At 44.8% G+C, this 13518-nt stretch overlaps 2 protein-coding genes across 4 annotated transcripts in view; one reads left to right on the top strand and one right to left on the bottom strand.

The window, feature by feature from the left end:
* Positions 1-13518, top strand: part of LOC126198843 (protein roadkill-like) — a 92422-nt gene that overhangs the window by 54801 nt on the left and 24103 nt on the right. For 2 of the 3 annotated variants that reach the window (XM_049935426.1, XM_049935427.1), the window contains exon 2: positions 9181-9672. The exons of the other annotated variant lie outside the window; for it this stretch is intronic. In XM_049935426.1, coding sequence (XP_049791383.1) covers positions 9192-9563 — 372 coding nt within the window. In that variant the 5' untranslated portion in view covers positions 9181-9191 and the 3' untranslated portion in view covers positions 9564-9672. Of the gene's footprint in view, positions 1-9180; positions 9673-13518 lie in introns of those variants that run through there. 3 annotated transcript variants of the gene reach the window in all.
* The window catches only part of LOC126199417 (uncharacterized), a 2990-nt gene continuing 1196 nt past the window's right edge, over positions 11725-13518 (bottom strand). Inside the window, exons 2-3 of the mRNA XM_049936335.1 lie at positions 13043-13518; positions 11725-11747 (exon numbers count right to left, since the gene is read on the bottom strand). The exon at positions 13043-13518 is cut by the window's right edge and continues 638 nt beyond it. Coding sequence (XP_049792292.1) covers positions 11725-11747; positions 13043-13518 — 499 coding nt within the window. The remainder of the gene's footprint in view (positions 11748-13042) is intronic.

Raw genomic sequence — 13518 nt, forward strand, 5'->3', positions numbered from 1 at the left:
CGGTGGCGGAGCGGTTCTAGGCGCTTCGGTCCGGAACCGCGCGACTGCCACGGTCGCAGGTTCGAATCCTGCCTCGGGCATGGATGTGTGTTATGTCCTTAGGTTAGTTAGGTTTAACTAGTTCTAAGTTCTAGGGGACTGATGACCTAAGCAGTTGAGTCCCATAGTGCTCAGAGCCAACCAAATCGCTTCCCTTTCAGTGAAAACTTCAGTTTCGGAAACAGGTAGAAGTCCGCAGTGGTCAAATCAGGGGAATGTGGCGGTCGTGGAAGCACAGGAATTCTGAATTTGGTCAAAAATTCAACGATGGAGAACGCACGATGAGCCGGAGCATTATTATGATGTAGCACCCAACTCCTGTCCGGCCACAATGCATGCCCTATCTTCCGCACCTTTTCGCACAAACGCTCAAAGACACATTTGTAGTATTCCTGGTGATTTGTCTGTCCTCCAGGGGTAAATTCATGATGCACAATACCGGTAGAATTGAAAAAAATCACCAACATTGCCTTCACCTTGGACCGACTTCGCCGTGCTTTTTTTTCGGTCGTGGTGAACCTGGAGTCTTCCACTGCGAAGACGGCACTTTGCTTCCTGGTTCATATCGATATACCCACGATTCGTCACCTGTAATCACCCTATTTAACAAATTTGGGCCATTTTACTCCGATTAATCAGTTCTTGGCACATTTCAAGTCCGTATTGTCTCTGATCACTTGACAACACTTTTGGAATGAATTTTGCGAACACTCGACGCATGTTCATATCTTCAATTAAAATTGACTGAACTGCATAGAAATGTTAATTAAGTTCATCGGCCATCTCCCTAATTGTAAGACGACGATCATGGCGCACTAAGTCGCGATCTTTCACAACGTTTTCATTCGTTTTTGAAGTGGAAGGACGGCCGAATCGTGTTTCATCTTCAAATCATTCGGGGTCATTTTCAAATCTGTTGAACGAGACAATACCATTTGACTGGTTCATACAATTATCTCCAAAAGCTGTTTTTGTTTCGAAGTCCCATTAGCTGATTTCCCGGTTTTAAATCAAAATTTCACACAAACTCGTTGCTCCGTTTTTACGTAAGTTTCCACGTACACAGAATCCGGCAATAAGCCCTAACAGACCCGCACTCAACCAGCTGCCACAACAAACCGAATAAAGTAAAGTTTCCTGTCAGAGGGCGTTAAAGGACGAGGCAATGACTCATTCCCCACTCTCCGTGTACCTGCCCTCCGAACCAGTAACCAGTAAGCAGTAGCGGACCCATTCTTAAAACTTTCCAATCACACTTCGTATATAAAGGTATATAAATAATTTGCCCAAGGCATTGGAGGACTCAACGAAATTGTTCGCTGATTACACAATTTTGTCGATAAAAGGCCGAAACACATCCGTATAAGACATAGCCAGAAAAATAACAGGTTCGCAACCGAATCACAGCAAACAGCTTAACCATCTGGGATGGATTGTCACTTTGCAACTGTCTGGGCACTGTTTTCGAACTCCATGGCTGATTAAAACAATGTGCTAGGTCAGGAATCAGACCCGCAGATTCCCACGAAAAGAAAAGATTCTGGGTTAGAGTCCTGATCCAGCATACAACTGTAATCTGCGAGGATGACTAAGCTTAACTCTTAGTCCTTTCAAAAAGATACTGTTGCTGCTCCCACCCCTAATCTTGCTCCAATCACGAAAATTCCAGTTTTGTAAAATTTCTGATACATAAAACGGTAAGCGCGCACAACATGCCTCAAAGTTGGAGAATAGTATGTTAATGTATTGTGTTCAAAAGGTTTATGATACCCACGGTTTCCTTTCTTAATTACGAGAAAAACTCATGTGGAAGCATAAAGTTCACTACAGCTCTTGTTAGAGAAACATTGTGAAGCAAATTTTCTAAATTTTCTTGGAAAATATTTAAAATGTAATGTGTTTTTGTTAATAATACACACAACTTCAAGAGAAAGTGATTTCCGTTTAAAATGTTAAACCAAAACATAACGTGATCTAACACACACTGAAAATTTATCATAAGAAAGGATTTGGCAGGCATGCAACCTACTCCGTTATCTTTTAACACATTGTTATGCCACAGAATAGGAGAGGGGAGGAAATTAATATTTTTCTTTTGTTCACGCTAGTACAGCCACACGGGACAGCAGGCAGAGGTAGTGACACACCTATGCAGCAGAAAGAAACAATCTACATAGTGACATTTACATAAACGAGCACAGGTTGCAATATCAACACCAACCACGCAGGACACACGCTACACATTCAGAGAACCCGAGCGAGGTGGCGCAGTGGTTAGACACTGGACTCTCATTCGGACGGACGACGGTTCAATCCCGCGTCCGGCCATCCTGATTTAGGTTTTCCATGATTTCCCTAAATTGCTCCAGGCAAATGCCGGGATGGTTCCTTTGAAAGGGCACGGCCGACTTCCTTCCCTATCCTTCCCTAATCCGATGAGACCGATGACCTCGCTGTCTGGTCTCCTTCCCCAAACAACCCAACCCATTCAGAGAAATGTGCGATGCGAGAGTGACAGATATAGTCATTAGCTCTTGTTTCTTCAAACAAGAAGCTGTGCGTAACACGCAATACTACCTACCAGAGACCTCACACTGCAGTTAAGGTCTTGTAATAAATTTTTAAGCAAACACAGTGGAACACTGGTGCACCCTATCACAATATAGTGAAGCAGTTCGTATTCATTCGAGCCAGTTCTCGGTCTGCTGTAAGATAGTGGTATTTAAACTACTACGTACTTCCCCTTCTCGACACACACACACACACACACACACACACGCCCACTTCAACAGAACGGCTAACAACCAAATTACCTCTGGGCGAGCAGCGACCACTAATCGTACAACACGGACAGGATATCGGTTCCACCTATTCCTAAAACCTCAGCACCTATAATCTACTTCTCTCTCTCTCTCTCTCTCTAACCAGGCTCACGCTGGATTTACCACAACAAACTTTACGACCGAAACTGTCCACAAAACGACATTCAGTTGATAGCCCGTGCACCTAAATTCGCCAAAACCAGTGTATCACCAGCGACTATTCTGAAAATCCCACAGAATCTCTGTATATTTCGTTATTCAGCGTTGGGAGGAAACAACCGTCACAGCCATGTATATGAGCAGGGGCCTAACAGACTAAATAGCCACGCTGCCTCCGTGAACTGTACCCAAATTAAAGTACTGGTACTACCAATCCAGACTTTTTTCCCCTCTCCCGAGCCTTAACCGCCAGCTGCGGTGCCCCACTACACCACGCAGTAGGTCGCCCTACTATCGGCCGTAGACGCACACTTAGTCGGTGAGAGGTCTACATGGGAAACTCTGTCACACCATAGGAACCATTTAGAACGACAAACGCTCAGCGCCACGCCAACTTCAGACAGTTGATTAATTATTCGTTGCTGCTGTCTGTTCCCTAAGACAGCGGCCGGCCACTGCGCGTCGCTCAGGCAGCATCTCTGGACCCAGCGAAGGCGAGTTGTTGCATCGCTGAGTCGCGCGCGCTCACCTACAACATTTCTTTTTCTTAATACATCGTACACGTATATTTACAGTGACCACCATGTGTTATTAAGTTATCATGTAGGATGCTCAGCACTAGTAAGGGCGAACGTAACCCGTGCGTTTTGACACAGCAGAAGGTGTCGAGTTTTGAAGAACCTCCTGATGTCTCAGGAGCTGTGCATCTTCAATACAGAGTGTCCCACTTATTTCTCAGCTGCTGCTGTATCGTTCTGAGCCATTGACCTCTTTCTGCTCTCCTACCATTGCAAACTCAACTATCTGAAGCAGCTTCAAAATGGTTCAAATGGCTCTGAGCACTATGGGACTCAACTGCTAAGGTTATTAGTCCCCTAGAACTTAGAACTAGTTAAACCTAACTAACCTAAGGACATCACAAACATCCATGCCCGAGGCAGGATTCGAACCTGCGACCGTTGCGGTCTTGCGGTTCCAGACTGCAGCGCCTTTAACCGCACGGCCACTTCGGCCGGCTCTGAAGCAGCTGATGACCTTCACTCCAGTGACCACTTTCCACTGTGGGTCGCCCTACTGAATGAGGGATTCCTTGAACAGAAGCCACCGAAATTGATCAGCAGGGCTAAATGGACACTGATCAGCCATCTTGGATATGCTTGGACACCACAATAGCATCGAGGAATGGGTGAAACAAATCCTGTAAGTGATCTGTCATGCCACTGACTTGCCCATCCTGAAGTCTTCATATCACTTTAGGAGACAACAAGTTCCTTGATTGACTGGTGAGTGTCGCCCAGCAATCCAGGGCGTGCTGCTCTTTGCTGCCCAACAGCAGACATTCAGAGTAGCGAGAGCCAAGGCTCTATGCGTAATTAAGGAGAGCAAGAAGAGTCCACAGCAAGCGTTCCTAGAGTCTGACAGCCACTCTACTTGTTCTACAAAAGTACAGGAAGCCATCTGGAGGATTTCCGGTAAATGTAGTCGTTTACCAATAACAGCTGAATCGGTGTCTCCCAACAAAACCCGCAGACATGGCTCAGATGACTGCAGAGCATTTTGCAGCGACTACTGCCAATGGCAGTCAGGATCCACCATTTCGCCACTACTGTGTGACTGCAGAGGGGGGCAAGTTGGACTACAGTACCAATAATTCTGTGTCTTACTACTGTCCTTTCTTCCTGTGGGAACTGGTATTGGCACTGTCTGAGACTCATGATACTGCACCTGGTCACAAACAAATGCTAAGACATTTGCCATTAGCATCAAAGAAAATCCTCCTTGAATGTATGCTTGGTATGACAAACAGGAAACTATCCCAGCTCTTGGAGAGAGGCAGTATTGATACCTGTCCTCAAATCATGAAAGGGCCTCACATGTCTGTCACTGGAGCATCACCTTAACGAGCCGTGTAGGAGAGACCCTGAAGTGAACGGTTAACTGTCGCCCTCCTTAGTTGCACTCGGAGTGGATTCCGTGGATTTTGGTCCACTGTCAACAACCTGACCCAGGCGACGTCGCTATTCAGCAGGCTTTCCTGCATAAATATCACTGTCTCGGGATATTCTTCTATATCAGTAAGGTGTCCGATACTATGTGGAGACACAATATTTTCGTGCAACTCCATCAATAGGGCTTTCGTGGCCACCTCCCCATTTTCATAAGGTCCTTCTGGACTAAGCAGTTTTTTTTTTTTTTTTTTTTTTTTTTTTTGTAGGTCTCATGTTTGTGGCACACTGTCAGATTGATTTGAGCAGGAGAATGGTATCCTTCAGGGCAGTGTTTTAAGTGTTACTCTCTTTGCCATACCCATAAGCAGTATCACGTTTATAGTAAGGAGTGCTTTACAGTGTTCCTTATTTGTGGATGATTTTGGTGTTTCCTGTTCTTCCTACAGTGTTGCAACAGTGATCTCAGTTGCAACTTAGTGCAGAGATTAGAGGAGTGGGCTGCAAAGACAAGTTTTCAGTATTTTGTGTGTGTGTGTGTGTGTGTGTGTGTGTGTGTGTGTGTGTGTGTGTGTGTGTGTGTGTGTGTGTGTGTTCTCATCATATTTTTGATTTAGCTGAGTTGCATATAAGGGACACCATTATACATTTTAAAGACTCAGGTTTGTAGGCCTCATTTTTGACTTAAAACTATCATGGTTACACTGAATACCGTAAAGTGCCTTAGCCACAGGTCTTGGTGGGCAGAGCAGGTGCATCTGCCACAAATTTTATGTGGCTTTTGGGTGTGATCACGACTAGACCGTGGATGCGCAGTGTACAGATCAGTGAGGCCCTCTTACCTTAAGGTTATTGACACTACACACCATGAGGGAACTAAGCTGGCCACAGGTGCTCACAGGACCAGCCCCAGACCCAGTCTCCTTGCTGATGCTGGGGAGCCACCAGTCACCATCCGGCGGCAGCTCCTTGGTGCGTCAGGCATGAAAGTTCCTCACAGCTCTGACTTCACCCGCATACAATACTATTGCCCAACCACCGCTGGAATGACTTTTGTCCAATCCTCCACAAACAGCAATGACACGTGGGATCCCGCATGCAGCATGTGCTGGAGTCGCTGGGAGTGGAGCAGGTACAACCCCAAATCCAGGGTTTTAACTGTCTGCCGTCATAGTACCTGCAGATCCACAGAGTCATTTTAGATTTAGTGCAGCAGCGGAGGGGTTGCACTTCCGCACATGTTTCAATACGTTATTTAAGGACATTTTTAACTGTGCACCACACCTTTACAGCTGTCTTTAGTGATAGATAGAAACATGGAGACTCTGGTTGCTCTGTTTTCCCTGATCATGTCCTCAAGGTTAGACTGCCTCAAGACTTAACTGTCTTCAGTGCAGAATTACATTCAATCTTGCAAGCTCTGGAGCAGATGAGATGGGATTAGAGTACTAAGTTCCTCGTCTGTTTAGATTCTCTGAGTGCCCTTCACTCTCCACAACTCTTGTACCCAGCAGATAAAGTATTCCAGAATATCCAGGATGCCATCGTCCAGCTACAATGGCTTGGAAACGTAGTGTCTTTCTGCTGGATACCAAGCACATGGGCATTGCAGGGAATGAAAGGGCAGATGCAGCAGCCAAGGAGATGTATCGCAATTCTCAGGTAGCTCAATGTGCAATCCCCTCGCATATTATCGGCTCACTTGTGAGATAGTCCTGTGCCTGTGGCCATGGCATATTTCCTTCCAGCCACGTCGATGAAACGAGGTCCTCCTTAGTTGTTTTCGCTTAGGCCACAGGCCACAGGCCTATGACGCATGGCTTCTTGCTCCGGCGAGAGGACTTTGTAATCTTCCCCCTCTTCCCTTCTTCCACCTATTGTCTACATTAAACAATGTCCAATCCAAGTAATTGGTAAGCGAAGTCTTTTAGGAAGATTTGAGAGGAGCGAAGATAAAAATAAACTTTTAAAGTTCACTTAGCTTGTCATGTTGAGAAGGCTCCACTTCTTGTCCAGGGGTCTGATTCTTGAAGCTGTATATGTAACATCAGGTCCTCACTGTTGTTTTGAACTAAATAGTTGGAAGATGGTTGTTGCAGAATTTTTTTTACGTAAATATATTTTCCACATATTTTTCTCACATTTTAGTAAATCAGTGTGTCTTGATTTTTCACATCAGCAAAACCGAAATTACGTGGTTTGCACCTATTATAAAAAATCCGTCTGACCACATCAGAGACAGGCTTAAGACTCCCACACTCTGCGGAAATAACAATATTCCAAACGGTTTACAGTTTTTCGTAACAAATTAATTTCTTCTAGTTTTCCTTACATTATTAATTTCGATTATTCTTTCATAAATGAATCCAGAAATAAACATAGTAAACAGTACAGATTACATACTTAATAATCGAAATTTTAAATGTGCAGATAATTCGTAATTTCACATGTTTCTAAAAATAATTTTAACTGTACATTCACAACTATTACTTACCGATTGCAACATCGAAACTAAAATATTTTATAAAGTAATTACTTTCATAAATTTTAGCTTGACATATAGCATACTGTCCATAAAGCTATATGGAGGTTTCGAGAAAAGCAACTGAGATAATATTAACCGGTCCAAAAATCGGAAAATAATACTTTTATCGACAACTACCGTTGAGGAAAAGCAATGTGTGGTGTTTCTGGCGTACATATCACTGTGCACCACATTTTATTAGATTGTTTTATTTTCTGATCGGAGGGCGGCATCAGATTTGATAACAGATCTGCCCTCTGTTTTAAGTAAAGTTCAAACAAATGCGAGTTTTAAGGATCTGTGATTCGTCCAACATGTTTCAGAAAATTTTAGGGAGATGTTTTTAACGTGTTAACGGGGTGAGTGGTTCAGGTGGGCAGTCAGTGTTCCCATCGCCTCTTTTTTTAGCTCCGCTATTTTATTTTTTTAAATCCCAGGTATAGCACCGTTTACCCTTTCTCTATTGTCTTAAGACGTGGCAGATAGTGATTATATGGTTACTACAAGCGAGGTGGGAGTGCAAGAGTGTCATTTTATAGGTTTCCACTTACTGTGTGATAATTCGTAATTTTATCCACATTCGTTTCTTTTAATGTGTTTAAGGGCGCTGATACTATCGTCACTGAGTACCCATAAGCTCTAAAAACCACGAACACGCACCTATTTAGTGCTTTTCACATTAATAGTGTGCTATGATACATTTGGATAGTAGTGTATTTTTTTCTAATCTGCCTCCACCGTAGCAACAAATCATATTGTTTTACAGATAGCACCCATGACAAAGAGGGGCAGAGATTTTCATTACTCTAAATTCTTTTGTCTGCCTTTGGAGATGCAGATGACAGAAGTAAATTTTAGGAAGATGCATTTTGTAATTAGTTCTGCCACTGAGATTCGCGATTATGTGCAGTCCATCAATTATCTGAAATAGTAAACGTAATTACGTCAAAGGAAATGTAATGTATGTGGTTAAAAGTGAATGCTTGGAACATTACTATGTTCAAAGGCTAGTAAATGATGTCATAACAGAATTTGGCAGTTTTGTGTCTTCTGTATATTATTATTATTAGAAAGTTATGTATGTTCCTAGAATCATATCCACTGTGAACTTAAAAATTATCATCTTAAAATCACAAAAGTTTAAGTAATGTTGGTGGAACAGAGTAATAGAGTAGTGGATAGAGGCGGATTGTGAAAGGGGCTTATATATTACTTCGTAAAATATTGTTTGTTTTTATTCGTATTTTCCTTAGGTTTTCTTATTTATTTCATGTAGGTATACGTTCAGTGTACAAATAAGACGACCCTATGTTGAGGGCGAGGTGCAGTCCATCAATTATTTATGAAGTAGTCGAGGAATATGGACCAGTGACTTGCAAAATTGCTGTTATGTACATCAGCAGATTGACTAGCACTCCAGGGCATTGTGTACTACAGAAAGAATAACATGGGTAGTCATTTTTCATAAGTGAATTGTGTTCACTGGCCACCAGATGTAGCAGACAATTGGCTCTGGAGAGAGATGCACTCCCGTATAACCGTACGGAGCAAGTGCAGTGTGATTTACCAAATTGTACTTAACGTGAACCATCTACATTGGAATCTATTTTTGGATGATTCAGATTGAGAAAAACATCCTGTGTGTGGATGGAATAAGGATACAGACCTGCTCAATAACGCTGTGTTTCAGGTTCATCCAACATGTCACCAGCAAAGACGATTAGTATGAGTGAGTGTAAGGACCTGGGCTCTCTGCTAGACGCTGATTTCGGCATGGTGACGCTAGTGTCCGGTAACACGCGACTGGTGGTGCACAAGGCCGTGCTGGAAGCTAGGAGCCCTGTGTTTGCTGCCATGCTGCAGGACATGCTAGAGGACGGCAGTGATCAGCTCTCCATCCCTGACGTAGAGGGCCCGGTGCTGCAGAGGCTGGTGGGCTACATGTACACTCTTAGGCTCTCCCAGCTGCAGGGCCTGGGGCCTCAGCTGCTGGCCGTTGCCGACCGGTATGGCGTGGTGGGCCTCAGGGCTTTGTGCGAACAGCTGCTAGATGTGGAAAACGAGGACGACTGACATATGTGAAATAATGTGAAATGACTGACATGTGTGAAATAAATCTTAACTGCTTGACTGCATGTGTGTTCGCTAAATACTTGTAAATAAAGAATTAAATGAAGAAAGACCCCACAACTGTTAATTTGTACCCACCAGTGTACAGTACATTCAATTAATAGTTAAATCACAGTGAATGAGTGGAGAGAGAGAGAGAGAGAGAGAGAGAGAGAGAGAGAGAGAGAGAGAGAGAGAGAATGAATCAATCATGGGATGTGACTTGTCCTCCTGGCTTCTTCAAGTGTAACCATGATACCCTCTATACCCTCTACATGACGATTCAGTGAAACTGCAGTGGGTTTCCCTTTCTCGTGAAAGAAAAACTTACTTCCTTTTGTTCCACAAGAGACAGCTTTTCGTCAACAATCTGTGTGAAGTATGCAGCACTAGTGTATCTGGGGAATCTGTATATTATTTTGCACAAGTGTCAATAGTGAGTGTAAGCAATAGCAGTGAGAGTGCGAATGATCCTGGTGATCATTTGTAACAGTTATTTACCACCAGGCAGGATACATGTATTCCGTGAAATGATAATGTTAGTCCAACAACTATCGACTCTTCCCCCTTTCCTCCTACTTGGCGATTAATAATCATACAGTGCTCTGTGGGGAAGTAATTCATCTGGTAGGGGCTTTCTGATTCGTCGGTTACCTCCCGATTCGTCGGTTACCTCCCGATTCGTCGGTTACCTCCCGATTCGTCGGTTACCTCCCGATTCGTCGGTTACCTCCCGATTCGTCGGTTACCTCCCGATTCGTCGGTTACCTCCCGATTCGTCGGTTACCTCCCGATTTTTGAGCTGCATGTCCCATTGGCAGTACTTGTATCCACTATAGTTACGCCCATGGCACCTTCTTGGCCACTGACCGGACAGCTATTCAGCATTGAGGAGTCGAACAAAGTTTCATGCAACATCCTTCAGACAAACCTCATCACTTTTCAGTGGCTCATTGCTGAGGCTTACTATCTGCTTTAGTGCAGTATGAAGGAATGGTGGGAGCGCTATGTCCCCTTCTGAACATGGGCCTCGTCCCTCATTCTAGGTGTGAGGTCAACTTGCATAGTCTGCTTGGCTACCAAAGACAAACACCTGTCCTATGTCTCCTCCTTCATGGTTGTATCTCTCTGGATACGTCTGTTCCTACCAGTGATATTACAACCTGTGTTGTGACTGTGTGAGCGTATGTATCTTACCCTGGCACTTTGCGAGAAGAAGAGGTGAAGACAGGCAAGTTTACCATTGTTGGAAAACTCAAAACAATGTTGTAACTTTAGAATCAATCATTACGATCAAAAATTTCCAATCTGGGGGTACTTGCCCAGGCTGCGTGATTGTCAGATTTCCCAGCTCACTGGTGCAGCTTAAATGTGTTCAGAATTCTGTCCAGAATGTGAAATAGTGTCACAATGAACATTTAGTATGTGCTTGTGTTTGCATTTCTGGGGGCTCCTCCACTGTCCTGTGACACTATACACTGCTGTCACCCCTGCATATTCATATGTGGCTGAAAAGAGCGGTGTGTCAACAGACACAGTTAAGGAAGCAAAACGCATCAACAGTGGCCACTCCTGTCACCAGCCACCTTGTTGCACTGGGTATGTGGCAGACAACTCACCACAATGGCAGTCACTCCATGCTATGGGCACCACTTGGGAACCTAGTGTGGAATAGCTGTAAGGGCATGTCTGCAGATGGCACATCACATCATGTTCAGATCGCATTTACCAGTGTGATGCAAATGGAACTAAAGATGCTTGGCCACGTCATGTGGTTTGGAATGTTAATACATGCTTGTCACCTACTGTCCCCTAATGGCAGTTCTCCACCATGATAGCTGACATGCTCTCTCGGTACACAGCTTTACACTTAACTGAGCCCTAGGCTCAGTGGCCTTCCAGTTACTGAATTATTTCCAGAAATGTGATGTTAGCATTCTAGCACTCGGACCTACTTACCTGCTTTCATGTATACTAATAGGTGGATACAGCTCCACATACAGTGGCCACAAACTTTCGGGAGATGAAACTACAGTGCAGTAAGTGCATAGGAACTGCAACGAAACGCAATTTTTTTTACATATGACAATATTACTCTTTAACTAGTACCTATTTTTTGTTGTATTTAGGCGTTGGATACAGGCAAATCTGTCGCACCAAACCAGAATTATGTTTGTGTAGTGTGGCTCATGGAAGTGAAAGTTGTCAGTGAAATGCTCATCTCGTAGCACACAGCAGAATGGGAGAAAATTAGGTGGTGTTAGACAGATGGCAGTAGTATCAAAAGAATATTGATGTCCTAGTGAGGCGTGAAAGGCCCACAGGACAGATCATACTCATGACAATAACTCACTGATTTGTTTTACGCAAACTCTGATGACCCAGTGACAGCAGAAGACTACTGCTCTAGGAGGGGTGGAGCAACACTGAATGACAAGAGCTGCATGGCATTCCGAGCAGAATGCTGTGGTGCTGCAAGTAGAGCAGTATGGAAGGAGATGGTGTAGACCAGTGCTGAAGAAATGAAGTTTGTTTCTTAGAGTGAAGATAGAGCATTTGACTGACTCTGGTTGCTTTCGATCAATGCCAGAGCATTTGGCTGTTTCTGCAGGTAGCGGTATACATTTTCTTAATTTTTTTCTGCAATCGCCTTAAAACGAAATGCGATAATAAAGTAAAAAGTTACAGTATGGCAAACACATGAAAATCATATTTTATCAAGCGAGACAAAGTTTACAAAAGCGTTGTTATTTGGACAATGTTGCTCATAGACACTTCAGATCATTCTAGGTTAATGTGTGTTGTGCAGAACAGACATTTTGGTGTTGTCAGCACAAGTGTGGTGACGTTTCTGTTAGCATCAGCGCACATTATTCCAGGAGCCCATTAAATGATTTTTTGTGCTGTCGAATGAAGTTCTTTCAGATAGTCTTTCTCTGAATCTGAAACATGGCGACTGTAAGGTCTGATACAATGTCACAACAATAAATACACCTCTTCTCCATGGAATAAAAAAGGCACAACTATTACCCTTGGCAGTGGATAGTCGAGCAGTAGCTTATGTCCGATTCTTGCACCAAACAAAATACGTTAGAAGAATGAGTATTCACTCTCAGGGACTAGGCATTCATTTGCTGAGTAAGGCCTTGGTCGCCTTGATCCTGAGTTGGGGCTGGTAAGCACTGCCAGTCCTGTCACTGTAAGTGCTGGACCTGCTGCAGTAACCACCACAGAGTGCAACAGCGGAATATTGTGTGCACAGGTGATGGGATCTTGGCTTGACTGTCCAGATTGTGATGATGGGACAAACATCTGTAAAAAGCCCCAACAGTCTCAAGGTGTGACATAGCGATCCAGGCACCTACACCAGAAGAGAGCAGCAATGTTTCTGCAGTGAGCATCATGAATGCTCCACAGAAGCAAGAGTGCCTCTTGGTGCCCACTTCCGTAAGGGCAGGGCGCCTCTTGGCGCCCACTTCCGTAAGGGCAGGGCGCGTCTTGGCGCCCACTTCCGGAGGCGCCCACTTCCGTAAGGGCAGGGCGCCTCTTGGCGCCCACTTCCGTAAGGGCAGGGCGCCTCTTGGCGCCCACTTCCGTAAGGGCAGGGCGCCTCTTGGCGCCCACTTCCGTAAGGGCAGGGCGCCTCTTGGCGCCCACTTCCGTAAGGGCAGGGCGCCTCTTGGCGCCCACTTCCGTAAGGGCAGGGCGCCTCTTGGCGCCCACTTCCGTAAGGGCAGGGCGCCTCTTGGCGCCCACTTCCGTAAGGGCAGGGCGCCTCTTGGCGCCCACTTCCGTAAGGGCAGGGCGCCTCTTGGCGCCCACTTCCGTAAGGGCAGGGCGCCTCTTGGCGCCCACTTCCGTAAGGGCAGGGCGCCTCTTGGCGCCCACTTCCGTAAGGGCAGGGCGCCTCTTGGCGCCC

The sequence above is a fragment of the Schistocerca nitens genome, chromosome 8 (assembly GCF_023898315.1).
Source record: "Schistocerca nitens isolate TAMUIC-IGC-003100 chromosome 8, iqSchNite1.1, whole genome shotgun sequence".
Taxonomy (NCBI): domain Eukaryota; kingdom Metazoa; phylum Arthropoda; class Insecta; order Orthoptera; family Acrididae; genus Schistocerca; species Schistocerca nitens.